The 13,358-nt window shown below is 45.6% G+C and overlaps 1 protein-coding gene across 1 annotated transcript; it reads left to right on the forward strand.

The window, feature by feature from the left end:
• Positions 1–7,170: 7,170 nt before the first annotated feature.
• Positions 7,171–8,394, forward strand: LOC137893536 (BTB/POZ domain-containing protein KCTD12-like). The gene has a single exon (XM_068738950.1). The coding sequence runs from the start codon at positions 7,195–7,197 to the stop codon at positions 7,999–8,001; it is 807 nt and encodes a 268-aa protein (XP_068595051.1). The 5' UTR covers positions 7,171–7,194; the 3' UTR covers positions 8,002–8,394.
• The last annotated feature ends 4,964 nt before the right edge of the window (positions 8,395–13,358 follow it).

Raw genomic sequence — 13,358 nt, forward strand, 5'->3', positions numbered from 1 at the left:
CATTTCAAAATGTGATTATATATATATATATATATAAGGAAAACATGATTGAACTGCCAGAGATTTGCTTCGGCAGAAACTCTAAAAAATAATTAGCAACTAAAAGACGCAAAATATCCACAGGGTCCCACAAAACGCCTGTGGTGATTGGATAAAAGCCGGATGCCAGGATCCGTAGCATAGAATCATGCCTACACTCATATAGCACTAATAGATAGTTGGGTGTACTTTGCAGCATTCATCCTTTTTTTGGATATAGTTAGAGAATCTGAAGTGAAACACAGGCTGAAATATCGGATCAGATACATGACGATGAAGGAAACGACACGAGGATAATTTAGAGAAATGGACGTCTGCTCTAGAAAAGAGAGGAATGAAGGTGAGTAAAACAGAGTACATGTGTGTAAATGAGAAGGAGGGACAGAGAAGGTTAGATGTTTTGGAGACATGTCCAGAGGAGAGACAGGGACTATATTGGTAGAAGGATGCTGAGGATGGAGCTGCCAGGGAACAGGACTAGAGGTCGACCCAGGAGAAGATACATGGACGTAGTGAGGGAGGACATGAGAGTGGATGGTGTTGGGGAGGACGATGCAAAGGACAGGGTGAAGTGGAGAAAGATGATTTGCTGTGGAGACCCTCACATTTTTGAAGCAATTGTGTCTATAATTGACATTAATCTCATCTGAAACGACGAATCAAGTCGGAAACAATTAATTTATCCCGCGTAGAAAGCATAAACGCGATAGTTGACGACAAAATATTCACTACAATTCTCTCTGTCAGTTTTATCATGAGAATCGGTGTAAATCAGTGTGTAAAGTTACCCTGTGTTGTCGCCTTGATGACGCTCATTCTATTACAATCTCACAGCCGTGGCTGGACTCTGGTCCGTCTGCAGAGAAAGACTTGCATATGAATGTATCCTCTAAAAAATGAAAAGATCTCATTATGTCAAGTGGTGTACCGCGACCGCCGTCTGTGTCTGTCATTATTCTTTGCAAAGACAAACCGACGGCTGCAGAATATCGCGGCGGCGGCGGAATCCATTCTCTGTTGCTGAGAGCGGCGTGAAGATTCTTTTCCCTGTGTTCTGTATGTTTGTGTAAATATGGTGTGAAAAGATGTACAGATATTAAAAATCACTCTAGATAAGAAAGATCGGTATCGGACGGAGAGGATGCTGTCTAAATGTTTATTTATTTTTGATGTCGTACGAGATGAAACAATAAAAAAAAGGAGAAATGATTTGGGAATTTTACAAAACGATGGCGGAACAGTTAGAAAAACTCTGGTTTTTCCCCTCAGCTGATCATTTTGAGTTTTCTTCCAGGTTATTTCTCTTAATCTCATTTACTTAAAAACCTCTTATCTTAGACTCATTTTCCAGGACCTATATCTGCCTGTTTTTGGTGAAAACGTCTGTCTTTCGAAAGCCGGTCGGGCTCTTTGTCGTCCATCAGGCCCTTTTAGCTAGCCGGACGGAATAAAGGGAACATGTCGGAAAACGTGACTGAAATTACAATCGCTTGGCTTGCATCTTTGTCCCCCTCCTTGGCCTCAGTGAAAGACGGTATCTTAAAATAGCTCTCCTCTCTGGTTATTTACATTACCTTAAGTGCTGTGCCCCTTCTCGTCCGGGACTCTGGGAGGAGCCACACAGGGATGGGCGGGGTTTGCTGGTGGTCAGACAGGAAATGGCGCCGCAAAATTTGCCAATGGTGACACGCAGGAATGACGCAGGTGCCCCACCCATGCCCGGCGCCTTCCCTCCATCGACGGTGTCCTTTCTGATGCCCTTCAGAAGTGAGACCAATCCCGTAAAAAGAACAAGATGGCGGAGTAAGAGCGAGAGCCTCCCAATCTCCATTCATAGGAAGTACCTCAGAGAGCACTCATGATAATTAACAATTATGAAGGGAAACTGTCGCTTGTCCAAATCAATCCATTTATTTACGGCTTTGCGTATGAGGGGGATGGTTTTCGGTTTTTGCTTCGGAGCCTCTTCTAGAGAGCTTCTGGATCTAAACCAAATAATCTTCATTCATTCATAACTGCTGTTTTTTTTTGGTGGGGGGAACGTCCTATAACGTCATTCCAGAAGTCGTGATATTTATCCAGTACAGAATATTAATGCTTTTCTTTCTGCTACTAAGGAGTCGAACATGTATAGATGTACTGTATATATATATATATTTTTGCTTTCCCATTAATCAAACAACCCAGATAATCAGTCTTGATCAATCGGTCATGCAAACCGACAAATAAACCTTCGTAATTCCGACTTGCCTGCAGGAGCAGCTAATGAAAGGAGATCCGGCCGGGCTTCCCACTCACAGCGTTTGAATAAATAATAGTAATAAGTTTCTTTCTTTCCCAGAGTTGCGAGAGAAGCCAGATGTCAGGTGGAGATGAGATTACCCAGGGCAGGCAGATAGACATCAAAGCAGAGTCACTCACCATTATTTCAAATGTCACTTGTTACATTTTGTTTATCGGTTCAATTTTGATAAAAGGTTGGAATTAGATTAGGTTGGGGGTTGGGTGGGGGTTATTGATGACAAGTGAATTTAGTGACTACATTTAAAGCAAATGAAGAGCTTCAAACTCTGCTAACTAACAATGCGAACCCATATGTCTTAATTTATGAATTTTATTATTCTTAGTATAATTTTACAAATAACTCCTATATATTTCCTGCATCTCCTACATATATTTTCTCTGCACCTCCCCCCCATTAAATGTTCAGGCTCCTTTTTAAACCATCTCCTTCTGTAATCCTGAAAGTTGGAATTTAAGTATCTTTTGCTTGGCTGGTTTTACTGCTCGCCACCATCTCCTCTGTCCCGTCCCAGCAGAGGAAGTTGAGCGCCGGACCCCACCCCGATTGGCTTCGATGTCGTTAAATTCTGCTCCACTTTAAGATTTAAGGTGACCACCGAGACACCGGCCCCCTTGAGCGGATCGTCCTGCACGTTGAAGGTCATAAAGTAATAATACGCATATCGCAGAGGGGCACTTTAACATTTCTTATTGTGGAAAAAGTCCAATGTACGATTCGATCGGGACAAAGAGCGCCAGGACATTGATCTTCTTTGGTGTGAATGAAAGCAGCACGTCGCTCAACCGAGGCTGAGTCTCGGCCGCCACTTTGGCAGGTCACTATTTATGTCCTGCTTAAGCAATGTCCCCCTGTAATGTAATTGCAAGGCGGATAATTGGAACATCGGGATAGGGAACGTGGGCCGGAGAGAAGGAAGAGGAAAAGATGTGATCCGGGTCTGGGTAGGAGATAGGAGATAGGAGGCTGGTGGGTTTCATCAGGTAGACATGATATAGCACAAAACATACGCCAGTAAGGACACTCGGCACGGTAATGTCATGTCTAATTGCTTCCCATATATCTCCCCCATCTCCCCCATTAGTCCCTCTGAGGAGCTGAGGAGTGTCTTCAGAGAAATGAATGCAGCGGCTGTTCTAATCACATCAGCCACGATGGCCTAACCTAATAGAACCGGCTTTGTTCTGCCCGGCCCGGCAGCAGGTAGACAGTCTGGGTCCGACCACAGGAATGAGCAGAGAGGTCAGCAAACACCCCAATTCTCAATCGGCCGGTGCCACGAATCCGCTGCACAGATATAGAAATAGAGACCAGTCCGAACCTCAGAGTCTGGGTTTTTACAAGTGGAGGAGGAGGACGGATCAATGAGAATTGGATTTTGACCATCGGGCCTGCATGCCTGGAGAGCCGGTGGGCAAAGAGGCGAAACGACGCACACGCCACAGCATCAGGACATTCTTTACGCTGACGAAATGAAAGCTCACTCTTATTCTGCATGACACGACTGAAGCTTTGCATCTTTAGATAAGAGCAAATATAATCACTCGTTCTGTTTCTTTTGGGATTAAAGGACTAATTATTGACGGTTCAGTGAATTTTAATCTTATTTCCGCTGAAATGATCAGCACTTTATCATATTTTGACAATATTACCCAAATCTGCCTCTCTGCACAACATGTCCTTTTCAACCCATCTCTTTTCTCAAGGCACGGGGGGGGGGGGGGGGGGGGGGGCATGGACGGACGGGAGTATGCTTGTTTTCATCCCATGGAAAGTGGCTGAAAAGCTAACTCCTGCCTCGGGGGACCGGTTCCCTCTCCCGGTGAAGGCGCTGGAGGAGGGGCGTGGGGGGGTGGATGGGACCCACGTGAACATTCATGCACGAGGCGCCTGTTGGAGGACGAGTGTCACAGAGGGACAGAAGAGAAGATGGGACGTTTCCTTCTTTTTGCAACGTGAATTCAGATGAGAGAAACATTAGGAAGACGTTTTAAAGGCTACAATAAACTTCAGATTATTTAGTTCTGGTTAGGGTCGGTTGCCATGGCGTTACATTAAAACATTCAGGGACAGTCATGGCTTTCCATCTTAGAGGAAAGAAAGGACAAAGACTGGGAGGGAACGTTGGGATGGCCGTCATCGTCCCTCTTAGATCATCACGATGAATCAGCCTCCAGCCCCGCCCTTGTCTTTTGCCCTGTGTGTGCGTGTGCGCGCACGTGTGTGTTTGAGTGTAGTTGGTATCAGTGCCCCAGCTGAGTCTGTGCCAGAGGATCCATTAGAGCTGATTTAGGAGCACAAGAGAGAAGGTGACGAGAGTACACACACACACACACACACACACACACACTCTTCGTGCAGATGAGGAAAATGAAGAATTCAGTCCTTTTTGCCTTTTTGATTTTCCTGAGATGAAAAAAAGTGAAAAGATATCAGACCTAATGAGCAAATTTTAAACACGACAGAACAGTTTTTGTCGTGTCTCCATCAAAACATTACACATAACATAGGGAGCCACTTACATGTATTACCTCCATGTGATCAAGTTCATTGATGACACGATCCGCACGCTTGGAGGGACCGATAACATCACAGGGTCTGGCAGAAACAGAGACGCTGGTCTCCAAGAGTTAACGGTCAAGGTCGTTTGTGGACGGTGCATTTAAGATCCAATGAGCTCGTTTTTGTGCTCCCCGTTAAGCAGCTCCTCCTCCTCCTCGGCCTCCTGCACAGCCCGTGGAGCCGAGACCGGCCAAACGGTACCGCTAGTTTCCTGCAAAGGGAAAACACATTCTTTAAGTTTCTCCTCAGAGGCTTTTGAGACAATTTCCCACGTCAAAGTTCAGAGCTCATTATGTACATTAATATGAACCTCCCCGGAGGAGGAGGAGGAGCTGTGAGGCAGGAGCTGCAGCGCGGGTGAGAGAGGGGGAGACGACCCGTGGTTGATGGGAGGGGGACAGAGGAGGTCACACTCAGAGAGTCACAGTCAGAAGGTGGCTTCATTGTCACATAGAGGAGGTCACATGATAGAAGCATACACACACACACACACATATTAGCGTAAAAACAGGCTGTTTTTGTGTAAACTAACTGTCTCATAATGAGAAATATATCAAACATAATATAGAAAATACTGTGTGTCCTTTGTTCTGTCTTGTATTTGGTTTTTGTGATGTATTTGCACTTACCGCACAAATACTTTACAACTCTGATACATTTCATAAGGAAGACAAATGTGTCTCTCAGAAAAGTGTTTTCTTTGCACAATTTTGCTCCTAAACGCAGCACCAAAAGGATAGAATACAAAGAGCTAAACTGGGGGATCTTAAATGGGAACCTGTCGGATGAGGAAATGAGCTCTCAACCTTCGTGTTCGCTGGGATAGGATAAACATTACAACTTTCTTCATCCAATTATCTTCTGCCAGACAGTGAGAAAAATGGTGACATTTAACCGATGACATGGACATGGAGGTCGGGGCTGGAGAGAGGCCTAAAGCAGGTGAACAAAAGGTACGAAAGGTGTCTTTGGTCTGTTGTGGACAATTGTGTTTAAAAAAACTGAAACAGAAAAATAAATATTTGGCACCTTATGGTTTAAAACGACAGTAAAAAGACCAGCAACACGTCAACAACCTGTACTTTCGTTTCTTGTCCACTAGATGTCAGTCTAACACAAATACAGAAAAGCCTGAATAAGGAAACAGAGACTTCACTGGACTCAGAGCTTGAACCAATATATATATATATATATATATATATATATATATTCTAGACACCAAGGATATGTTTTCAATCCTATCACGTGTGAACAGCGTTTGACAGTTCCAGTTCTATATCACGTTTATATTCTCAACTCCGGCCTTCCCATGCTTCGGCTTAGTTTTTTGTGAGGGGATTTCTTTTTTTTATAAAGCAGGATAAATCCATAATCAAACTAGATCCTGATCTTAAATATCTTGTTTCCAAGGTAGAGAACCGACCAATGTCTAATGAATCTTCTCCTCTTATATGTTATATAGGGTGTTATTAATATCCTCCCTGCTTGAGGTAAATACGAGGGATGTAGAGATACGGTTTCCACACTAACAGCTCGTGTCTCAATTAGAGGTGTTTTAACATGATAGAATTTGTGTAGCCTAAACCTAAATTATAGATTTTTTTCTTCCCTCGAAGCAGTCACTGCTGTTTGGTTTCCAAACCATAATCGAATGAAGCTGAATATTTATAGGAAGTATTCATGATACACTTCAGCAAAATAGCGTCGCTGTCTTGCTGCTGGTTTTAAAAATACAAACCTCTCCATACCTCTAGTTCCCCCTGTGTTATGTGTCCTCCAGGTTCCAATCTCTGCACAGCTATGGGTCTCAGCAGTGTCATCAGCCGCCACCACCACCAGCATACGGACTCGACGGGGAGAGTTAAGCCATCATCATCCCAGACATTCTTACCTTTGAAGACTTTGACAGATTAATTCTGACGCATTGCTGCAGCCTCTGTATTACGTCACATTTCTCAAGATGCGTTTGTGTTGTATGTAAAAGCTTCATCTGAAAGTTCCTTTTAGGCCTAAAAAAAAAGGTTTGATAAAGTAAAAATAAATGATCAAACACAGTATAAAATAATAACAATAGCAACGTAATAACGTGCAACTTGGCAGTGGCGTCCAGATGCTTACAGCTGTTGGAGGAGGATGCTGAGCGTTACAAGGGGCCCGTAAAGGCGGCTCCTCCTCCTCCTCCTCCTCCTCCCACACAAACATTTCTGTACAGTGAGGAGACTCCTACCCTCCGTCCTTGTTCGGGAATCTGCAGGGACAGACGAGAAACTAACAACCGAGAGAGGAAAGAAATGGCACAAGCAGAGAACAGCTCCCCTTTCCCGGAGATCGTGGAGCTCAACGTGGGCGGCCAGGTGTACGTCACCCGGCTCCAAACTCTCACGGCGGCACCGAACTCCCTCCTGTGGACCAAGTTCACCCGGAGCTCCCCGGGCGACCTGCCGAAAGACAACAAGGGCCGGTTCTTCTTCGACCGGGACGGCTTCCTGTTCCGCTACATCCTGGATTACCTGCGGGACTCGGATCTTTTCCTGCCGGAATTTTTCAAAGAGAGGCGGAGGCTGCAGAAAGAAGCGGACTTCTTCCAGCTGCCGGAGCTGTCGGGGCGCCTGGCTGCGCGCAGCAAGGACAGCTCGTACGCGGAGGACAGCGGGGATCCGGAGGAGACCGAGCTCCAGAGCCCGACCACCTCCTCCTCCACCTCCTCCTCCTCGGACAGGAACCTCTCCTCTCCCGGGGCCCGCCCCGGCTTCATCACCGTCGGCTACAGAGGAACCTACACCATCGGGAGAGACATCCAGGCGGACGCAAAATTCCGCAGGGTCGCTCGAATCACCGTTTGCAGCAAGATCTCTCTGGCCAAAGAGGTTTTCGGGGAGACCCTGAACGAGAGCCGCGACCCGGACCGCCCCCCCGACAAATACACCGCCAGGTATTACCTCAAGTACAACTTTCTGGAGCAGGCGTTTGACCGGCTCGCCCAGGCGGGCTTCCACATGGTGGCCTGCAACTCCACCGGGACGTGCTCCTACGGTAGTCACGACCCGGGGGAAGACAAGCTTTGGACCAGTTACACCGAATACGTTTTCTTCCGGTGAACGGAACGTTCGTGCGTAAAAGTCGATCCAAGCGACACCCGCAGCGATCATGGATCCCTGCAGGGTCCGGTTTCATTGTCTACCCTCTCCTGGTACTCTTCTGTTCTGCAAAGTGGACTCAACTTTCCTGCCATTTGTTTTTCTGCGCTGCAATATTGGCGCAAAAATGCACCAAATCACTATATTAGTCACTAAACCTTTGTTTTTCTTTTTAGGATATTCATGAAGAAAGTCACACAAATATTGACTCAGGGTGGCAGAAATGTTAAAATCCGGTTCTACTTAGATTCTGTCGAAACTGTGTTCGCAAAGTCATTACAGAAAGGCTTTAAATGTCGTTGTGCATTAAGTGAGTTGTTTGTACTGTAAATAATATAATAAATAAGAAACTGAGCTGGTCGGTTTATAAATTGGCCCCTTTTTAAATATTGTGCCATCCATGAGCTGCTGTCATTGATTTATCTATTGATAATGGATCACAGGGAATAAAGTTCTACATTGAAACATACCGGTTCACATTACCGTCACACCTCCTGAAGCAACCCTTTTAGCTTTTTATTTTTATTTTTTTTACTCACTGTATTCCACTTACCGGTCGTTGTGAAATTCTTCCATCCAGAATCGTAGCTGTTGGGATTTATTGCAAATTACCTATTTTGCATGACCAAGTTCTTCTCCTGTAACCCCAGGACAGGTTTTTTTTTTTTGGGGGGGGGTCCATTTCAAGCTGAAGTTGATGCGGTGCCAAAAAAATATTGTTGCCAAGAACATCCAAGCGTATCTGAATGTCCTTCTCTGCTACACAAGAGAGCTCTGTTATCTCCCCAGCGCATGGGGAACGAGGAGGGGGGGGTTTCTATTTGTCAGACGAGTACACTCATCGAATGTTCAGTCGGGGGATTTAGGATAGCTACTCCGGGATAAAGTCTAATATGAAAAGGCTTTGGTGACTTGACTCAGAGTGGACTGGAATACAAATGTGCAAGTCTTGTCAGAATGCCCAGCTGGAGCTGTTACTGTAAAACACACCAAGTGGGAGGGGGGGTGCGTTCCTTAGCTCTCTATATCCAAATAAAGCCGTGTGAAGGCACACGCATGCACACACACACTCCCTCCCACACACACTTCTGCCACCAAGTGGCTTCATAAGAGCTTCAAAGCGAGACATGCCTGCAGAGAGCCCGTATCTGCTGCCATCTGGACAGGAAAAAGGAAGGATGGCCTGCGACTTCTTCCTCCAGCGTGATCTCCAGAAACAGGATGTATACCGCTCGTCCTCCACACAGGACACGTTTGCCTTTGTGGCACAGCATGTCAAGCCGGCAGTGGAGGCCCTGGACGTCCATCCGGCCCGATGTTCTATCATGATATTCTTCAAAACACAGAGAAGACACGAGAGGACATTTTCCATTCTGGTTCTTCTGAGGCGACGATGCCAATTATACAGCTCAGCTATTTCTAAGAAAGCCCTTGCTTGTTTGCATCTCTGGAGATAAATACACCCCCAAAACACATTTCACTTGATGCAAGCGAGGTTTCTCTTCCATGCAAGAAAGCAAAAAAAAAAGCCTCACTGCACACACAAGTCAAATTAGCCAATTTGCAGAGTTGGAGATAACACAGAACGCTTTCTTCACATCGGCCTCTGTGTGCTAAATCCTTCACAGTATGTGCTTCTTGCTCGCCCGAACCCTTGCACGTCTCTAATGGCGTTTAATTTCTATCTGCTCCATCTCCGGCTCTACTTAAATAGACACATCACAATGTTTGCATGCAGAGAGGGCAACAAATGAATAATTAATCAAAGCTGTGTTTCTCTTTGTTTAGCTCCAGCATGAGAGCAGAAAATAAAATACAACCCCCAGATGAATGTGAGAAAGTGTCCCTCTTTAAATTAAATTAAAGCCCCCCCCCCAGCCTTCCTGTCTGAATCTGTTGACAGCAGCAGCAGCCGTTCAACACGCATCTGTGTATGTATGACAAATGAGGCCAGCAGAAAGAGAGGCTTTGGTTCTTCCACACGCTGCTTCCATTAAAGTCAAACTCTGTGGTTTGACTCTTAACATCTTTGTTATGCTCTGACGGAGAAACCAGGGAACCAACAACCCTCAATTCCTAAATAACCTCATAAGCGGCCACAAAAGCCTGATGCAGAACATTCTCTGGCGGTTGACGTGCTAAGAATCAGATTTTATAGTGAGATTAAAAATACAGAACGTTCCCATATACTGAATGCGTGGCGAATAGAAAGCCATCACCCGCTAGGAAGGTCAGCTTGGTTTCCAGACCCTTTGCTGCCAAGTTCCTTTTGAAATGTTCTGCCAGCACGGAAAAACCCAGCTTCTCTGAGCTGTGAAGACATTTTCGCAGTCTTAAAGATACTTCCACGCAACACCCAAACTTTTTATTCTGGCACAATTTCTGGAAGACGAGGTGCTAATTTGTCTCACGTAAAACACACCTTTACTTGCATGAACAAATAGCTTTGGCTTGAAATGATTTAGTATTGAATTTATATGTATAATGATTGTTTAAGTTGTTATTTTGTGCAGTGGTTTTTTTGAGTAGCGGTGTCTTCCATGTCTCTCTCTGCTTTGACCAGATCATCTTAACTCTATCGGCCACTGGAACAAGACAACTTTCCACAATCCCACTCGCCTTTGAGACTTAAAAACCTCTCCAGGTCCGCTTTCTTTCTCTCTGCAGAACTTTGTCATTGTTTAAAACCGTAATCACTTTTATTAACCGCAGCACGCCATGCTGGCCGTTTCCTCCTAAGGTGACGTGCACATGCCGTGACAGGCTTGCATTTTCTGCAGCTCTTGTGAAAGTGTTTGCCAACACATTAGCCCGGGGTTTATTCGAGTTGCCAAGGACCAAACCCGGAAAGAATCCATGCACTTTGTTGAATTCTCAGTCTGTCTGACTAAAACAAAGGGGATTTTGAGTTTTGTGATGACAATGGCACTTCAGAAACCTCTTTTCCGCAAACTCCACCAGCGCTTTCACAAGAAAGCACACATCCTGTTTCACAAGTCGTTCCCTGCAGCGGCGGGCCGGCAGCCAATTCAAGTTGCAAACCACAAGCGAACCGTTTCACAGCCCAGCTATGCTCTTGAATTGTGCTTTGATAATCCTCAGCAGTTTGACGCACATCTTTTATTCAGCGGCATCGTTCAGTTTTACAATCTGACAGCGCTGATATTATCACGAAGGGATTGCAGCTTTACTCAACTGCATTTCATTTTTCGGTTACGAGACGTGCGAGGTCAGTCGCCGTTGGTGTGCATTTGTGTCCAACTGCACCGGGAATAAGATGCAAAGAATTAAAACAGGGTCTGAAAAAAGAAAAGAAAAGTCTCCCAGCTCTCCCAGTCTGACCTGTGTGGTTTAACTGGGTGGACAGAGGGGGGGCGGGGCATGTGAATGTTCCCAGTCTCTGCTGAGCAGCATCCGATCGGAGATTAGTGAGGCTCCCAGCGACAGAACTCGGCCCAGCATTGTGCCTGTAAACTAAAAGGTAAAAGGCTGCCAGCACCAATCAGCTGCAGCCCACAGACTGGGACGGAGACAAGCCCCCCCCCCCACCTCACCACTGTCTCGTCTGCTTGTTTGTGTTCATACATTTCAAGTCTTTACTGTGAAACATAAAATGAAGTCCAAATGAAATGGGCGTTTCTTGGGAACTTTTCTCTGACAGACATTTCTGATCCCCAAAGGTTGAACCACAAACATAAACTAACTTCTTCCTTTAGTTTAAAGCCTTGCCTGCAGGTTTTTATCTGCAGCTTCTGAGTGCAATCTCTCTGCAACCCTAACCCGTCCGACAAGAGTTGTCCCAAAGCGATTCAATCTAAATCGCCGCCGTTAACCTTTTAGCAAACCACACAGGGAAAGGCGCTTTTCCGAAAAATGGATGAAAAACATTTCAAGATAAACAAGATTGAAAGTTCACATCTTCAGACCACATGGAAACTTTTACCCACTTAGTTCAACATGAAGGACAGTCTCCCTTAAAATGTCAACTTTCCTTATAAACAAGGGATGAAGGATGAACCCCATCTACTCTTCAAATTGCCCGACATTGACCAGGGTCATGATTTTCCACTCGGCTGACCGGAACAATGCCCTAAAGCAGAAGAAAAATAGCATCTTAAATATCGCATGGGTTCTTATTCCCATCCAGAACAGTCAAAAATTATACATCCGTGCTGCCTCTTAAGAAACCCATAAATCAGAATTACGGCACATCTGTCCACTTGTTTGTAGTCCAGATGCCCCCCCCCTACTTTAGCATGTATTCAGATGACACTAATGTCCGAAGCCAACCCTCCATCGAGCCTGGAGGATTAGGCTTTTGCTCATTTCCAGCATCCAGAGGGATTAAAGATCACTGGGGGGGACGTCCTCCCCTCTGGGAACGTCGCTCCCGCTCATCCTTCAGCACTCGAGCTAAATTTGTCCCTACATGTGCGGCCTGCTGTTTCTCTTTGACCTCCTGCTGTTCCTGACAAACCGTACTTGTGGTATTCACAGGGGTCAGGCCGGAGTCAAAACTCACCCCCCCCCCCCCCCCCCAACAGATGGGGGGCCGTCGCTGGGAAAAATGCCACTAATTGTGTCTTGAGGCAGGTGGATCTCCCTCCTACTGGACCTGGGTCACAGACAACCAGGAACACGTTTCCTTCTGTCAAAGTGCACGGTGACTCCTATTTAATGTCACTCATCTGCTGTAGCCAGCAATATGACTCTTTCCTCACTTCAGCCCGAGCCGAAAGGCGGGATGAAGATAAAAACCCGGCAGCGCCACACAAACTAGATACTGTTCTTAAGGCCATTCCAGGACAGACCGTTTCCCCATCTAAATTTCAGAGAACAGAAAACTTTGTTTCCATTTGTCAGTTAACTCGGTGCCTCCGGTTTCTTGTGCAAGAGCACTTCACTCGTATGAAAACTATTTTTACCTTCCTGCAAAGCCAGTTGAGTCTGATTGACTCTTTATCACAGAGAGACAAAACAAACATTCATGAACAGCCGCATTCAGCTCCTCTCATCCACAGGCGGTTTTTATTTTTGCACACAGGCATGCAGATATTTCTTCTGCGGTAGATTGCATTAGAAACAATCTTTGCAGGCCTTCTCTGAAGAACGAGGAAGCATGTTTTACTCAAAAAGGGAAACAAAACAGAGCTACGGCATGCTGCGTCGGTATTTCTCAACTATAACAGACGTTTAATCATTCCATCCAGAACTGTTGCCACTAACAGATTTTCAAAGGAGTTCCAGCCTGCCTTCCTGGAACACCATTAAAGTACGGACTGGATAGATGCTCGGCAGTAGTCTCACAATAAAACTAT

The sequence above is a fragment of the Brachionichthys hirsutus genome, chromosome 1 (genome assembly GCF_040956055.1).
Source record: "Brachionichthys hirsutus isolate HB-005 chromosome 1, CSIRO-AGI_Bhir_v1, whole genome shotgun sequence".
Lineage (NCBI taxonomy): Eukaryota > Metazoa > Chordata > Actinopteri > Lophiiformes > Brachionichthyidae > Brachionichthys > Brachionichthys hirsutus.

What these genes read in the sequence shown, in the direction of transcription:
- LOC137893536 (XM_068738950.1), top strand. Translation starts at nt 7,195, where the DNA reads ATGGCACAAGCAGAGAACAGCTCCCCTTTCCCGGAGATCGTGGAGCTC.